General features: G+C 37.8%; 1 protein-coding gene across 3 annotated transcripts in view; it reads right to left on the reverse strand.

Annotated features, from left to right (window-relative positions):
• UNC79 (unc-79 homolog, NALCN channel complex subunit) overlaps window positions 1–17,301 on the reverse strand; it is a 202,856-nt gene that overhangs the window by 107,531 nt on the left and 78,024 nt on the right. For all 3 annotated transcript variants that reach the window (XM_068553881.1, XM_068553705.1, XM_068553790.1), the window contains exons 12-17: window positions 13,602–13,792; window positions 12,916–13,039; window positions 10,772–10,912; window positions 8,342–8,563; window positions 6,113–6,340; window positions 1,903–2,044 (exon numbers count right to left, since the gene is read on the reverse strand). In XM_068553881.1, the coding sequence (XP_068409982.1) occupies window positions 1,903–2,044; window positions 6,113–6,340; window positions 8,342–8,563; window positions 10,772–10,912; window positions 12,916–13,039; window positions 13,602–13,792 (1,048 nt within the window). The remainder of the gene's footprint in view (window positions 1–1,902; window positions 2,045–6,112; window positions 6,341–8,341; window positions 8,564–10,771; window positions 10,913–12,915; window positions 13,040–13,601; window positions 13,793–17,301) is intronic.

Genomic DNA, 17,301 nt, shown 5'->3' on the forward strand with positions numbered 1-17,301 from the left:
ATAACTGTGTCCTGTAAGACAGCGGAAGGTAAAAGAAGGAAAACAGACCAGAAGCTGTGACCAGAGCCTGAAGCAGTGCTTGGGGGAGATGAATAGAGCAAATGTTTAAATAAGTGGAGTTTACAACAACGAAGCAAAGGAAAGAGTAATTTATAAAAACAAATTGCTTAATTTTCACCATTGTTCAGATAAAATGTTACATATAAATAAAAATGGTAGTTAATTGATTTGTGTGCTGTGTCAGGTTTAAAAGTATATATTTACATCTAAAGAGTACAGGTTATTGGATCGTAAGTGAAATCGTTGCTTCCCTTAGGCATCAATGCCTGACAGAAACGTGGCCCTGGGATCTAGTCTCAACCCTGCCACTAACTAGTTGTACAATATTTGGGTTTCCAATTCCCAGTCCCCCACCCCCAAATATGCCCAGAATCAGGGGTGAGCAGATGGAGGTCATTTCATTTTGTGTTGCAACTCCTCAGATGATCCTGATGCGCTATTACAGTTTTGAAATCATGTTAAGCATAAAGCATAAATCAGGAATAACTTGTGCTCTAGGACCATGGGCAAGTTGCTTAACCCATCTTGGATGTACTTTCCTCATCTGCAAAGTGAGAAGGCTGACCTAGATCAGCAGGTTTCAAATTCTTTGCTCTGAAATCCTTTGTTGAAAGAGAATCTTACTTAGAACTCCAACATAGGAAATAGCGCAAGTCAGAACACTCTGGTTGAAGCACGGTGGGAAGCCTGCGTCTTTATCATTTGCCCACATGTTCTCACCAATTGCCACCCCAATTAAGGAAGGTCAAAAGGAAACAACACAGAGATTTACAACTCCAAGTACACACTGAATACCAATGAAGTAGGTTATCTCAGGTGTTCCCTCATCTAAGTTTCAATGGTTCTAAATAGTGTGAGGCAACCTATACATCCTCCACTATTTACACAATCACGCTGAAGCAGTTAGTTTCAACCAAGCATTTTGTACTAATGATGTAGTTACCTTGGTCTGATAAGACACCCCATGACTTGCAACGAGCCCCACAAAACAGTCACTTAATAATGTTTGCTGTTCACTGAAGAAATGAGGGAAAGCTTCTCAAACTTTGGTTCTGGGGAGTAGGCTTCCCAGGGACCAGGTATTCTAACAATTCACGATACTGGAAGCAAGAAGATACAAATTCCGAGAGTGTCACAGTGCAGATCCAGAAACCAGGCTTTCTCAGAGGCACGTGGAGTCCCATCCTAAATTCCTGAAACTCATTCAGAGTTTGAGGAGCTGGAGATGATTCCAGGCCTGCCTGCCATTTGCTGGTCCCAATTCGCCTACATAGAGCCTCTAAACAAAGTAGAAAGAGGTCATCTCTCTTCCCAGCTCTCAGCAGAGCCAACTAGCCTTAGAGTACGACTTGTACAGCTATTCACGGTGAGCCCATCCAGGGTCACAGCCATGCCCCTGGGGCTCAGAAGCTGCACGAGCTCAACTTTGGTCACCTCTATCCAAAAACACTGTGCTTTGGCCAAATGCCCTGAGTGGCTATCAAGAGTGTTGGCACCCTCCACTTGGGCCCTTCAGCCTTGGTTCACAGCTACTTCCCCACAGAGAACGTGATTCACTACATGTAGCGGTGATGCTTTCACGGACAGGGTAGGTTTTTATCGACAGCATGCTCCTGCTGCCAGAAATATGCTCAGTGACTTCTCTTCTATGACAAGCACATCCTGGACCTGTTCACTTCATAATCTTGAGAGAAATGGTTCATGTGCACAAGTCTGTACTGAGGAACCCGAGTCTGAGCTTGCCCAAGCCGATGGTGATCTAAGAAATCCGGGTTCTGAGTGTTAGGCCTGTGCAAACTGGGATGTGCACACCTCTCTCCGCATCAGCCAGAGTTCACCTACCAGCATGTTCCATGGGCTCGGTGCGATTGCCTGGGTTCTCCTCATGCTTAGTTGCTGGATTCTCCTCCTCCTCACCTTCCGGGCCTATAATAAACTCTGGTCTGGAAGAAAGGAGGCTATCCTCAAGGCTGTCTGTGGGCTCCTGAAACAAATATGACAAGCAGCCAGATGAGCAGCCCTTTGGGGATGTAAAGAACGGTTCCACTTAGTTCAACAAAGACGGATGAGCGCCTGCTGTGGCCCAGGCCCTGTGCTGAGCCCCAGAGGGCAAACGCATGTGCCTCCATAGAGACTTGAGATTATTGCCATGATGGTTAAAGGAAATTTGGATCAGCTGCTTTCTGAAATATTTTCATTCCCTTAAAATAAATATGGAAAAAATCTCAAAAACATTGTTAAATCTTCCTAGGCCTGCTTTCTCATCTCTGCTGTAATTCCTGTGAGCATGTCCCACTTGCCAGGTGATTCCAATCCATGCTCATTTTGCTTAATCACAGCACTTAATTAGCAGAGAATAATAAGGGGTTCACACCAATATATTTAGATACAAATACTGGTTGCTGGGGGAAGTCAAATTTTTAGGAGCAAGAAATGTCTATAATATACGAGTTAAAGAGAGCAAGGTATGGCAACCCAGGTGTCCATCAACAGATGAACAGATAGACAAAATGCATACAACGGCATATTATTCACCCTTGAAAAGGAAGGAAATTCTGACACATGCTGCACATGAATGGACTTTGAGGACATTATGCTAAGTGAAATAAGCCAGTTAAAAAAGGACAAATTTTCTTTTTTAACATCTTTATTGGAGTATAACTGCTTTACAGTGTTGTGTTAGTTTCTGCTGTATAACAAAGTGAATCGGCTATATGCATATGTATATCCCCATATCCCCTCCCTCTTGCGTCTCTCTCCCACCCTCTCTATCCCACCCCTCTAGGTGGACACACAGCACCGAGCTGATCTCCCTGTGCTATGCGGCTGCTTCCCACTAGCTATGATTTTACATTTGGTAGTGTATATATGTCCATGCCACTCTCTCACTTTGTCCCAGCTTACCCTTCCCCCTCCCCATGTCCTCAAGTCCATTCTCTACGTCTGCATCTTTATTCCTGACCTGCCGTTAGGTTCTTCAGAACCATTTTTTTCTTTTTTTTTTTAGATTCCATATATATGTGTTAGCATACGGTATTTGTTTTTCTCTTCCTGTCTTACTTCACTCTGTATGACAGTCTCTAGGTCCATCCACCTCGCTACAAATAACTCAGTTTCATTTCTTTTTATGGCTGAGTAATATTCCATTGTATACATGTGCCACATCTTCTTTATCCATTCATCTGTCGATGGACACTTAGGTTGCTTTCATGTCCTGGCTATTGCAAATAGAGCTGCAATGAACATTGTGGTACGTGACTCTTTTTGAATTATGGTTTTCTCAGGGTATATGCCCAGTAGTAGGATTGCTAGGTCGTATGGTAATTCTATTTTTAGTTAAAAAAGGACAAATATTGGATTATTGCACTTATATGAGGTATCTACAGGAGTCAAACTCATAGAAACAGAAAGTAAAATGGTGGTCTCCAGGGGTTAAGGGGAGGGAGAAATGGGCATTATTGTTTGATGGGTATAGAGTTTCCATTTTGCAAGACAAAAAGATTGGTTGCACAACAATGTGAATATACTTAACACTATATCTGTATGTCTATATATAGATATATAACAAGCTGGAAAATGGGTGAAAAAGAAGATTTAAAGAGAGAGAGAGAATGTACTAGGAATAGCTACCATTTAAAATATCCATCTCTAGTTATCCTCCTATTCCAGTTTTATTCTCTCTTTCAACTCCCACCTTCAAATGTCCTCTTTTAAAATCATCCTCTTTTAGGGGAAAGGCTGGGGGAGGGATAAATTAGGAGTTTGGAATTAACATATACACAGTACTATATATAAAATAGATAATCAACAAGGACCTACTATATAGCACAGGGAACTGTACTCAATGATCTGTAATAACCTGTATGGGACAAAAATCTGAAAAAGAATGGATATATGTATATGTATAACTGAATCACTTTGCTGTACACCTGAAACTAACACAGCATTGTAAATCAACTATACTCCAATATAAAATAAAAATTAAATTTAAAAAATTTTTAAATAAATAAAATTTTAAAATATCCTCTTTAGCTAACACTTTAACCAGTAATAACTTTAACCAGTAATTTGAAGAATTACTTGATAGCCAGCTGAAAGCAAGAAGGAGGTAAAGATTGTTGGGATACATGAAGGACACCAAGAAGAAAGAAACCAGTGCTAAAACGGTGTCTGGGAGGGTTCTGAAGAGTATCTTTGCCAACTTCGCAGTTTTGCTGATGCTGGCCCTGTTCCTTGGTCACCCATGAACAAGACACTAAATCAAATTATAAACTGAGTTTCATAAAATTCGATATGGCAAAAAGTTTCCTGCTGCATACACCCAGTTCTCTTCGGCGCACACCCAGTAACTCACGTGTAATTTTCTGTAAATGGCAACATCATCACCTCCCGAGCCAGAAAACATGGATTTGTCCTCAACTTTTCCATCGCTAAACGCTAACTAAACACCAAGTGCTGTTGATTCTCTTTCCTAAAAATCCGTCAGGTCCACACCTTCTCTTCATCACCACCATCACTGCTTTAGTTCAGGCTCCCCTGTTTCTCCCCTGAGTGACAGCATTACCTTCTGACTAGATGCCTGTCCCTGGCCTCCAAATCCTCTGATCTCTCTCCTCCACTGGCAGAATTTCTCAAATTCATCAAATTATATCACCACCCTGATTAAAACTCTTCAGGATTCCCCCATTGTCGCCAAGACAAAATCCTTACCTCTTAGCTTGGCAGACAGAGCCCTTAATAAATGTGACTATAAAACTGATGATTTTATAGCATCAGGTCTACCTTTTACTCCTTTGCCATCCTCCTCACTGCTCTAGCAACGATGAACTACTCGTAGTTTCCTGAGTGTATCATCACCCCCTTTCCTCTGTATCATTTAAACAGAGTTTTCTGGGTCTCAACAGTCCTTCTCTCCTATCACCTTCATTTCATTAACTCCACTCCTCCTTCAAATATGCGCTCAGCAGACATCTCCTCCGGGAAGACCTTGCCGATCCCCATCACCTCTAACCTAGATTCATCCTCTCTCTGTCCTCCCATAGGTATCTTGTTCATCTCTTCCTCACTATGCTCATCATGAGCATCTTAGGTTTTTCATTTACGTAAACATCTTCCTGATTAGGCTCTAAGCTAGACGATGTTTTCGAACCATCTATTACTGTGACTGCTTTAGAACCATCTATTACTGTGACTGCTTTAGACTATATACCCAATGACGGTGTTAAAAGACCGTACTACAGGAACATTATGTTGTGGCAGGTAGGACTAATGAGTTATGTGGGCTGAAAGGTATTTAAAAACTGAAGAAACACTTTACTGCATATATACTATACATCCCCCAAAAATTTTTTTAAAGAAGTCGCTTTCTACCTAGACAAACACTAGGGGAAGAAAAAGAGAAGATGGCGAACACTGGCTCAAATGATTCAGGTTCATCTACCTATGATGCTATGTGGGTATTTTGGTGATGTGTGTATCTTAGATGGAAAATAGGCTAAACAGGGAATAACTAATATATGGAGTAGATAATTCATGGCATATATTAGCTGTTCCCTATTTAAACAATTTTCTTAAAAAGCAGAAAATGAAATGAAAGCTTTATTGGTTGTTGATCAAGTCAATGGGTTTTACACACTGAGGTGACCAAGGAATTTTCAGTGTCCATATCCAATCTACTTACTCAATATTTGATGTCTATATTTTGTAGTATTCATTGTTATCTAAACTTTGTAACATAACTTTGTGATAAAAGTTATTTCAAGAATACCAGTAATGCTTTGTATTTATGAAAATTGTATGAGCGGATATACTGCAACCCTAACTCATTACTCAAGAATTCTAACTCAAGAATTCTGTGTAATGTAGCTCCATCTCGTGTCTCTTTCCAGGAGCCTGAGTTAGCGGAAGGAACAGGGAAACTTTCTTTTAACGCAATCTCACATATAACCCGGCATGGAGCATAAGATAATACTGGAGGAAGACTCCATTACACCATCTACTGCAGTCTTTATTACCATTAGACGTGGATCACCTCATGTCTTCAACTGCTTACCACCAGCCGGCTTTCTTCTTTGGGAGCCAGTCTCTCCAGGAGCTCACAAGCAAGTTGATAGCAGAGAATACTAGACTGACATAAGTTACACTCAATTGCTTTTTCTTCCTTCTGGCAGGTGTGGGAGCCCCCCCAGGGGGCTTGGAAGACATTGTTTATAATGGAAATAATGTCCTTTGATAAGCTGTGCTCTAAGCCCATCGTGATCCCATCATCTTGTAACTCCATCTGAAAGATACCAAAAAAAGGCCAAAAAAAAAAAAAAAGAAGAAGAAGAAGGAGTTTGGTCCTTTTGTCCAATATTCCACTGGCACACTAACTGGGGACAATTTTCACTAACTGATGACAATATAAATTATTTAAAGATGATAAGGCTTACAGACCATGAGCATACATTACTTTCCATGGACTCTTCTAAAAAGAATATCAACACAATACAAAGTAATAGGAATTATTTTTTAAGTCACGTAGGACATTTAAAAGAGAGTTCTTTTTTAAAGCCATCAATCTGTGAGATTTTACACATTTAAAAAATGCTGTTCCTCACCTAGTGTCCAGATCTTGGTTTCTAAATACCATTATCCACTAACGGAACCAGGACTCCTTGGAGAAATGGCTGATTCCAGGGTTGGGGCTAGGAAAATATAAAATGAGCCTGGAACACTCTGTCATGTGAGACATTAAGGAAGTGTTCAAAGAATGATGGGAATATTTCAAAAGAACACAGAAGCCAGCTTGAAGGGACTCTCATTAGCCAAATGTGGGATGAAATGAGCCTCAAAATAAATAATCATAGTAACAGATTTTAGCCCACTGAACAAAAGAATCCATGACTACATTCGGGTATAAGTAGATTAAACAAATAAATATATAAATGGGAGAGGCAGGGAACCTGTTCCTTCAGTAGAATGCCAGCTAATAAATTAAAAGAAATGACGGAATTAGAAAATTATCATTTGGTAACCAATAGAGTAAAAATTGATTCAGGCATGAATCATCCATGGATACTAAAACTAGAAGGTGAAAGTCTGATGAAAAACAGGAAATCTGTCTTAAAGTAGCTCCCTACAAGTTAGTTATTAATTACAAAGGGGAAAATCGTGGCTTTGTAGTAGAGAAATCTGGCAGAAATCACCTTAACCAAGTTATTACCACCAGTAATGGGACATTATCATGTCATGTGCTCCCTGATATCATGCACTGAAAACAACATAACATCACATCTGTGGTACGACTGACAAAAATGCTTAACTCAAACTGATTCATAAGGAAACATCAGACAAACTCAAATTGAGAAATATCCTATAAAGTAACTGGACTGTACTCTTCAGAAATGTCAAGAATATGAAAGATAAACAAAGATTAAAGAACTAATGAGTCAGGACAAATCATTGTAATGAGTGATGCTGGATTGTGTCCTCAGTCAAAAATGACTTTTTACTTTTGCTATAAATACGGTATGATTATTATATCAATTTTTAAAATGAATAATTTCTGTAAGTTTTATAATAGATAATAATATTATAACTATTAATTTCCTGATTTTGATAACTGCACTTGGTTATGTAAAAGCATGTCATTTTTTAGAAAATACACTCTGAACTATTTAAGGATAAAGGGACATCCTGTTTACAATTTACTTTCAAATGGTTCATTAAAAAATTCTACAATTCATACATACACATACAGATTAAGAGAGAGAGAGGAGAAATACACGTGGTAAATGTTGACATCTGGAGAATTTGGGGGAAAGTACTTGGGAATTTTTTGTACTATTCTTGCAACTTTTCTGCAAGTCTGAAATTATTTCAAAATAAAAAGTTAAGAAGAAATGTTCTCCTGACCAAAGCCTTTTTTAAACTTTTCTTTTAAAATTAACTTCAAAAATCAATTTATATAATATATTAAAATCAGCCCATCACTATAGAGTTGTACCTTGCTCTTCCCAAAAACAGTATTACCCAGTTTTTGTTCAACAGAATCAATTCTAATGATGCTAGGGTGTTTCTAAAATTCATATCCATTCTCATGTGTCAACATCATTGCAGTTATTCATACAAGTATTTTTCAGACTCCTTAGGAAATCCCCATAGAAGTTTGTGAAATGTCTTGAGAGATGCTGCATCATTTCAGTAAGTGAGAAGATGCCCAACACATAGAAAGAATCACTATACGATGCCTTCCCTCATTCTTCACCTCTGAACTAAAGGAAGTTCATGCTTCAGCTACCTGCTTCAGGAGAAGATCAAACATGAGGATGAAACAATTTAGATTCATTTCATCGTCTTCACAATCAAAGTCAATAGTCCTTCCTCCTTGATGTCCAAAATTCTTGAAAGGACTACGAAACGGACTACGGATAGGACTCCGAAATGGACTCTGAAAAGGACTCTGAAATGGACTCAGCATATTGTGCTGAACTCGTCGACCAGGATCAGAGGCAACACTCACCTAGAAAAAAGAACATTAACACACGTAAGTGAACTCACAGAAGCTCAAATGGCTGTACAAAATATTTGCGGACTCTGTGGAAGGTATTTCCAGCTGTCACACTGATTTCCTTCCTTAGCCAATGGCATTAGTACCTCCAAATCCTATGAATCTTCTCAAAACATAAAAATAAGAAATAAAATATCCAAACTTTCTAATTGTCAGGTGAATGAAACATAAGTACCCTGAAGAATGAAGGCAGCCCTCTTTGCCATTATATTTTTCATTCCGTCAAACATTTCCAATTAAACTAAACTGTCTGCATCTACTTAAAACCGTAACCTGAAAAATGATAACTTACAGAAGTAAAGCATTGCAAGATCACTTTTTAAATCATTAGCACAGAATCTCAGATTGACATGACTGGTTAAAGAGAAATGGTCTCTGGGTATAATAAGTATGAAACTGTCATGAAAAAACAATATATGTCAAGCCTGCTGTACTGTTTATTCTCCATTTGCCAACCCAACCCTTCCCCCCAAAAGGACCTCACTGCCCTTTTCTGCCCTGTTCTATGCCCAAGGATGCCAAGGACTGAGTCTCTCCTGGCCCTCTTGCTGGCTGGCTTCCAGTTGGGTTCAGTTAATGAGAGGCACCAGTGGAAGACCTGAAGCTGGAGGAGCGAGAGGTAGGAGTTATTTCTTCCCACCTCCTGCCTCCTTTGATGCTACATCTTTGGCAGTATCTCCATCCTCTATAGTTTCTCTAGCCAGCCTTTCCTTATAATTTCAGCTCCCAAAAGGCCCAGGAACATTTTCCCTTGTTCCTTCAGCCCTAGGGGTATAAAGGCTTCCTAGTGAACTACTGCTGGCCTCTGGGTGCCTCACCAACCCCATCGCCCCCTTAACCTTTCCCATAACTCTATAGGCAGAGTATCCATTAAAATCTCTTCATTTGAACCATGTGGGATAAATTCTGTAGCAGGACGCTGACTGACATACCTGTACATCATTCTGAAATCTTATTTTTTCTCTTTAAGATCTCTCTAATGATCAGAAATCTCCTTGAACACCATATTTAAAATAAAAAAGAAGAGTACCCCCATTAAGAATCAGAATACCTGGATAATGATAGCGTTATCTACGGCAAATCACTTCAGTTCACTGAACCTCAGGTTAAGTAAAATGAGGATCATGAGTTCTTCCCAACTGCCTCAGACAATCCTGTGATGTCACTAAGTGTGAACACGTTACACAGTATAAAGTGCTAATAATGTACTGTAACAGTAAAGGTTACTGAAGAAATAAATAAAATATAAATGTTTGGCAGCTGGCTCCTATGAGGCAGATGAGAAAAGAAGTAATGATTTTTTAAAAAGAAAGCACTGAATACAAACTATGATCCCACGATCATGTTATATTCTCATTTTCTAATCCCTAGAGAGCAGGTAGAATGACTGGGGGCCTGCAGTGTACAGCAGGGAAAATGCTATGGAGAGGCTTGGCAAGGAGACAGGTGAGAACAGTCCCTGCCTTGGAGAGGTTGATGAGAGTCAGCCTCTCCAAAACTGATCATGGTCTGGGAATGTCAGAACAACAGCAGAAACTTTATCAGGTCCTCCACAGAAAAATTATCACAGATGTCCAATAGTTCTCGTACACTGTAGACCAGACTATATTTTCTCATCCTCAAAGGTACAAAGGGGTCAATAAAATGTGCTCAGTTAGTTTACAGTGACAGCATCACTCACAATCACCCCTAGTTGATCATCTTTTCCCAAAACACAATAGGGAAAAAGAAAAAGCAAGCAAACAAAAATATCCAAACTCCTCATTCCCAAAGTGAAGCAGGGATCTGCCCACTAGCTGGTAAAGAATTCTTATTCACCAGAAAACAAAACAAAACAAAATTGGAATAGTACCCCAAAAGCTCAAGCTACTCTTTTTGGTTTATCGAGGATGAGAGGTAGCTAGCAGAGATGTGTAGGAGAAAAACTCAAAGGAAAATGAAAACTCAATAACTTACTGATTACAGACTATACCAAACATGTCTTAGAACAGTGTTTTCTGTTATTTAATGTGCTTAAAAGGTTAACAGAGTGAGTGGGATAGGATGAAGAAAAGCATTTTCAGAGCAGTTTATGAGGATGTGACTTTAAGCCCCACTATAATTGACAAGAGTTTTCAAAATCTTAACAAGTAAGACAAAAACAATTGTGGCAATAATTACCCTTCGAGCTGCAAGGTTCCCTGCCAGTTCACTGACTCTTGATTTTCTTTGATTTGCCAGTTCTTTGACAGAATTAACTCCATCAGAAAACATACTGATTAATAGTTGAAGTGGAACCATGATGTCTAACTCTGATAATACCTGGGGAAAAAAAGCATATGTCCCCCAAAATATAAACATTAAAACTCAAAAAAACTACATTTAACATTTTTCCCTAAGGTGACCTATTGAACATAAGGACATTTAGCCTCACACATATTCTATCTGCAGTCATCCTCAATTATTCATACTAAAAAATTCAAAGCTATCATTGAACATTCCCGCTCCTCCACTCCCCACACCTGATAAATCGCCACGTTCTTTCTATTAAAACTTCTAAGTATCTCCTGATGCTGTCCCCTCCTTTCCATACCACTGCTGTTGCCTTAGTTCATCACTTTTCTCCTGAACCAGTATAATCTGCGAGCAATCTTCCTCCAATCCTTCCCCACTCTGACCTGAATGCCCCATCCGACCTTGCTCTCTGGTGCAAGCTCAGGTACCCTTCAGTCAAAATCATGTTACTTTATCTGTAATGAATTTTCTAGAAATAGATGCCTCCTTCCTTCAGACAGAATTAATCCATCTGTCTTCTCTGCTTTCTTAAAACTTTGTACATACCTTTATTAGAGCAATTATCACTTTTTATTATATTTGATTATTTGATACTATCTCCCCAACTGTGAGTTCCTTGAAAAAAGGAAGTATGAGGAAAGGATCATTTCTTATCCCATTTTTATCCTACTGCCTATTACTGTGCCTGGTACATAGGAGCTCTATAAATGTTTCTATAATTAATTAATAAATGAGTCAATCCAATCACTATATTGTTCACTCTATTCCCCGAATTGTTAGACCAGAGGTTTAAAACCTCCTTCAACTACAGCACTCTGTCTTCAAAGCAAAATTGTGTCAAAGCCCAGTCTGTAAAACATATAAGCTGTTATTGCTCTAGCTATGGAGAACCTCTACGTTCTGGAGGTTTACAGTCCTGTCTGCTCACCTCCAGATGGCACAGCTAAAGGGTGTATAACTGAATAACTGAGGCGATATCTAGCCATCTGTAGAAGGATGGGCTTTCCTAAAGTGGAAATTATCTTATGGAAGTCTACTTGGGGATGAAAAGTTAAAATTCTGAGTCCCAAAAGTGACTTTTTTTTTTAAAATCCCTTTACTACTTTTTTTTTAAATCCCTTTACTACTTGTCAGTTATGAAAAATATTATTCTTTAGTTTACAACCCAGAAAGGCATCTACAGAACTTGAAAAGCCTTTGGGATCACATGCTTCCATGATACAGAAATGTATCTGCATCCATAGCTAATCTAAATATTGACTCTGTCCTCCTTTTCTGAAATTGTCCAAATTTTATAACAGGAATTCAACTCAATTTAATAAATTTTTAAGAATGTACACTAAATAACAGATGCTGAGAGGAAAGGAAGAGGGAGTTGTAAATTCAAAAATGAAAAAGACCTGGACCCTGCACTCCAGGCATTTGTAATCAGGAAAAGAGACAAAAGTTAACTATAATATTAAACAGAAATAGAGTTTACACAGAGAACCTATATGAATACTGGGGGAAGGAATAATGAATTCTAATGGGAAGATAGGGGTGTGACATAGGAGGAAACTTCATAGATAATTTTGGAGCTGAATTTTAAAGAGTAAGCTAGAGTTCACATATGGAGACAGGAAATGAAGTCATTCCAGGCTGAGGGAATAGCATGAACTGCTCCCTAAATCAGTAACTTTCAACCTTTCCAAGTAAAGAACCTACTTAATATCAAAAAATTTATCAGAATCCCACAAGACAGCTATTACACTTTTAGTATCTATTGATAGAAAAAATATAAGAACCAAAAGCTACTATGAATTCAGTAATAGTATTGCACAAATTTGTATTTTATTAACCACAACTATAGCTAATATATTTGAAATATAGCTATTTGTCTGTGCATATGAGTTACTAGTCTACAGATAGTCCTGAGCAAACATACATGTTTAAGGATTCTTTGCAATAACTCTCTGCCCCTCTACCCAAGGAGCTAAAGTTCATAGGCTAAAAACTATTGCCCAAAATGATCAAAAGTATCATTTACTTACATGAAGCCACAGTAAAGCTTGTTCCTGCACAGAGGAAGGGTATCCTGTGAACCGACAACTAATAAAGCCAAACATCTCTTCCATTGAAAAAGGTAGAGGACAAAGCTCAATGTCAAACATTTTGCTGAAAAGCAGAGCAACAGAAGTAAATGACCAGTGGGCATATAGTAGGGTCTACTGTTGCATTTCCATCTATATCTTATTTGGGGAGCCAAACGGTTGAGTCTGTGTTCTGAACTATTAGCAGGTTTCATTTTACTGAAAAAGCTTATGTCGTTGGAATAGATATAAATAATTCATACAGTTGTTAATAACATTGGGGTTCATACTCGTATCAGGTTTAACAGAAGGAATTGCATTTCTAGGGAACTGCTCCCCAGCATCTAAAAACATTGTCCCTTTGTACTTTTCCCACTTTATCCAAATCATAATTGCATTTGAAAATAAACAGTATGGTGTATCTTTTTATTATCCCATAAGAATGAAATCCTTTCTGAACAATTACAAATCATCTTAGCACAATTTATAGCAACTATTTCATTTTGAACCCTCAAATTTTTCTATAGGATCATTTAAAAGTAAATGAGATTATATAAAATGCTTAGCACAGTGCCTGGCACACAGTACATGCTCAATAAATGGTAAATATCATAATTAACAGTGACTTCATTAAACTACTTACCCACCTTAATACTTCCCTGAATTCTTTTAACTGATTATCTGGGACTTCTGTTCTGATGGCTTCCAGCCATTCTGGCATGATACACTCCCACACGGACTGACCGATCACATTGTAGGGAATCAGGCAGAGGATTCGGTTGAGACCTTCCTTCAACTGAGTCACTGTGCTACAGGACTTATCCCAGTATCCACCAACCTGATGGCATTTCCACAGCCACAGGGGAAAAGAACAAAGTGCACTTGTTACATTTATACTCAAGGAAATACTTAATGAAATGGGTACGAAGACCACTATCCATTACATCTGAAACCTGGGCCAAGTATATTGAGTAAGATTTGTAAAAAACTACAAACCACCAGGATCCCTTAGTTACCAAAAAGAAACCATAGTTACAAATAGGTCCAAATATTGATCACAGACTGAATTTGAACTATTCTACCGCAGACTTTTCAAATCACACATGAATTAAAATTCCAAAGATTTATTCCTAGTAGGGTGAACAGGCTATTGGAGCATTTTTTCTAAGGTTTGACAAACCCATTGCAAACATGTGCAGTTATACCTGTGTTTCAAAGGAACACAGATTTCTACTACTGTACACTTTGTATTGAAGATTTTTCATTATGGAAAACGAAGTGACAGAGAGTACTTTTCTCCCCTATGCTGCATATTCTGCCACAGTTTTTTCCCTAAGAATGTTCTAAGGCTGGTTGAATCCATGACTTTTTTAAAAGTTATATTTTTTACTAAATAAGATAGTATATTAATTTTCTAATGCAGAAAAACTTAAAATTACAAATTGAGGTTCTGTTTGTAATTCTGATTTTAAATAAAGATCCTATATTACTATTATATGTATCAAAGTAACAAAGGGTTGACTGGTCCTAGATTTTTACCATATAACACAAGATTCGTGGGAAAATACGTTATTTTTTCCTTCCAGTTTTATTGAGTTATAATTGCCATGTGGCATTGTATAAGTTTAAAGTGTACTCTACACCATAATGATTTGACTTACATACATCATGAAACAATTACCACAATAAGTTTAGTGAACATCTGTCACTATAGATACGAAATTAAAGCAATAGGAAGGTATTTTTCCCTTGTGATGAGAACTCTTAGGATTTATTCTCTTAACAACTTTCACATGTAACATACAGCAGTGTTCATTGTATTTATCATGTTTTTACATTATATCCCTGGTACTTATTTATCTTATAACTGGAGTTTTGTACCTTTTAGCTGCCTTCATCTAATTCCCCTTTCCCCCACTCCCCACCTCTGGTAACCACAAATCTGATCTCTTTTTCTATGAGTTTGTTTGTTCGTTTTTGAAGTATGATTGACCTAGAGCACCATATCAGTCCCTGTTACACGACATAGTGATTTGATATTTCTATATATTTCAAAATGATCACCCTAATAAGTCTAGTTATCATCTGTCACCATATAAAGATATTACATAGTTATTGACTATATTCCCCACACTGTACATTTCATACCTGTGACTCATTCATTTTGCAACTGGAAGTTTATACCTCATAATCTCCCTCACCTATTTCTCTCTTCCCCCTAACCCTCCTCCCCTCCGGGAACCACCTGTTTCTTCTTTGTATCTACAACTCTGTTTCTGTTTTGTTATGTTTATTCATTTGTTTTGTTTTTTTAGATTCCACATATACGTGAAATCATACAATATTTGTCTTTCTCTAACTGACTTATTTCACTTAGCATAATGCCCTGTAGGTTCATCCATGTTGTCACAAAAGGCAAGATTTCATCCTTTTTTATGGTTGAGTAATATTCCATTATATATGTACCACTTCTTCTTTATCCATTCATCTATTGATGGACACTTAGGTTGCTTCCATATCTTGTCTATTATAAATAATGCTGCAATGAACATAGGGATGCATGTATCTTTTCTAATTAGTGTTTTTGTTTTCTTTGGACAAATACCCAAGTGGAGTTGCTGGATCATATGGTAGTTCTATTTTTAATTTTTTTGAGGAACCTTCATACTGTTCTCCATAGTGGCTGCATCAATTTACATTCCCACCAACAGTGCAAGAGGGTTCCCTTTTCTCCACATCCTCACCAACACTTGCTATTTGTCGTCTTTTTGATAATAGCCATTCTGACAGGTGTGAGGTGATATCTCATTGTGGTTTTGATTTGCATTTCCTGATCACTAGTGATGTTGAGCATCTTTTCATGTGCCTATTGGCCATTTGTATGTCTTCTTTGGAAAAATGTCTATTCAGGTCCTCTGGTCAATTTTAATCGGATTTTTTTATAAGAGTTGTATGAGTACTGTGTACATTTTGGATATTAACCCCTTATCAGATATATCATTTACAAATAGCTCCTCCCATTCAGTACGTGGCCTTTTCCTTTTGTGAACATTTCCTTTGCTGTGCAAAAGCTTTTTAGTTTGATGTAGTCCCATTTGCTTATTTTTGCTTTTGTTTCCCTTGCTTGAGGGGACATGTCTAAAAAATATTGCTAAGACTGATGTCAAAGAGCATACTGCCTATGTTTTCCTCTAGACATTTTATGGTTTCAGGTCTTACATTTAAGTCTTTAATCCATTTTAAATTTATTTTTGTACACTGTGCGAGAAAGTAGTCCAGTTTGATTCTTTTGCATGTCTAGTGTTCCCAACACCATTTATTGAAGAGGCTGTCTTTTCCCCATTGTACATTCTTGCCTCCTTGGTCATAGATTAATTGCCCAAAAACTATCTTATTTTAAATGAATCCAATTTTAAATATTTAATTGTTATATCTAGAATTCCACATTATTCAAAACAAATAAACTCCATTTAAAGTTCAAGTATCTATTTGGTATCATATTGGCCAACACGCTAGATGATTGACTAGACATTTTCAGGAAGTGACTATATTTCTGGGGTTGTTGTTAGTTACATAGTCTCAGAAGAGCTACCACTGATAATGTTGCGATTGTGGAATGTATCATTACTGAGGTCCCTTTGGCTATTTAATTTATGGTTAAGCCATATAAAGGCCTATTGGTTTTGGGTCACATTTTGGAACAGGTATCCCCATGGAGATACTAAATTGTCAGTGACCAGACAATGGATCCTTTGATTTGGAAAAGTTTTTATGTTTAAAAGGATTTTAGAGAGTTCTCACCCTAAATAAATGTCCTCTTACCAATGGGGAAGGATCAGATTGACAGAAGCACACCAAAAAAAGGATCACAGTTAGCCTAAAAGACTCCCTTAACAAAACTGAAGAACAGAAATCTGATTTAGAAAGAAAATTAAAATCCATACCCACCATACACCTCCCCCCTCCACCACCTCCCTCCTACGAATGACCCAGTTGGAGGTTGACATTCAGAGCCTGGTAGGAGCCATTATAAAGGCCTTCGTCAGAAGTTTAATTGGGTTAAAATGGAATGATCTACTTGGAGAAAAGGAATACATCCTAAAACCTTTGTCACACAATTTATAAAAAATATTGCAAAGGCACATAGCTCTAAATCTACATATCTCAGATCATAGGAGTCTTTTGTTTTCTACTTTAGTTGAAAATCTTGTTTCTGATATAAAGAAGTTAGTTCAAAGTAATGTGGTTGCATGGGCAGGCCAGCTCCTTAACGTTATTATTGAGGCTGTCATCTAATTCTTTGAAGAATTAAAAATAAGCGGCCTTGCCTTACTAATTAAGTATTTA

This window comes from Eschrichtius robustus, chromosome 1 (assembly GCF_028021215.1).
Source record: "Eschrichtius robustus isolate mEscRob2 chromosome 1, mEscRob2.pri, whole genome shotgun sequence".
NCBI classification, from domain to species: domain Eukaryota; kingdom Metazoa; phylum Chordata; class Mammalia; order Artiodactyla; family Eschrichtiidae; genus Eschrichtius; species Eschrichtius robustus.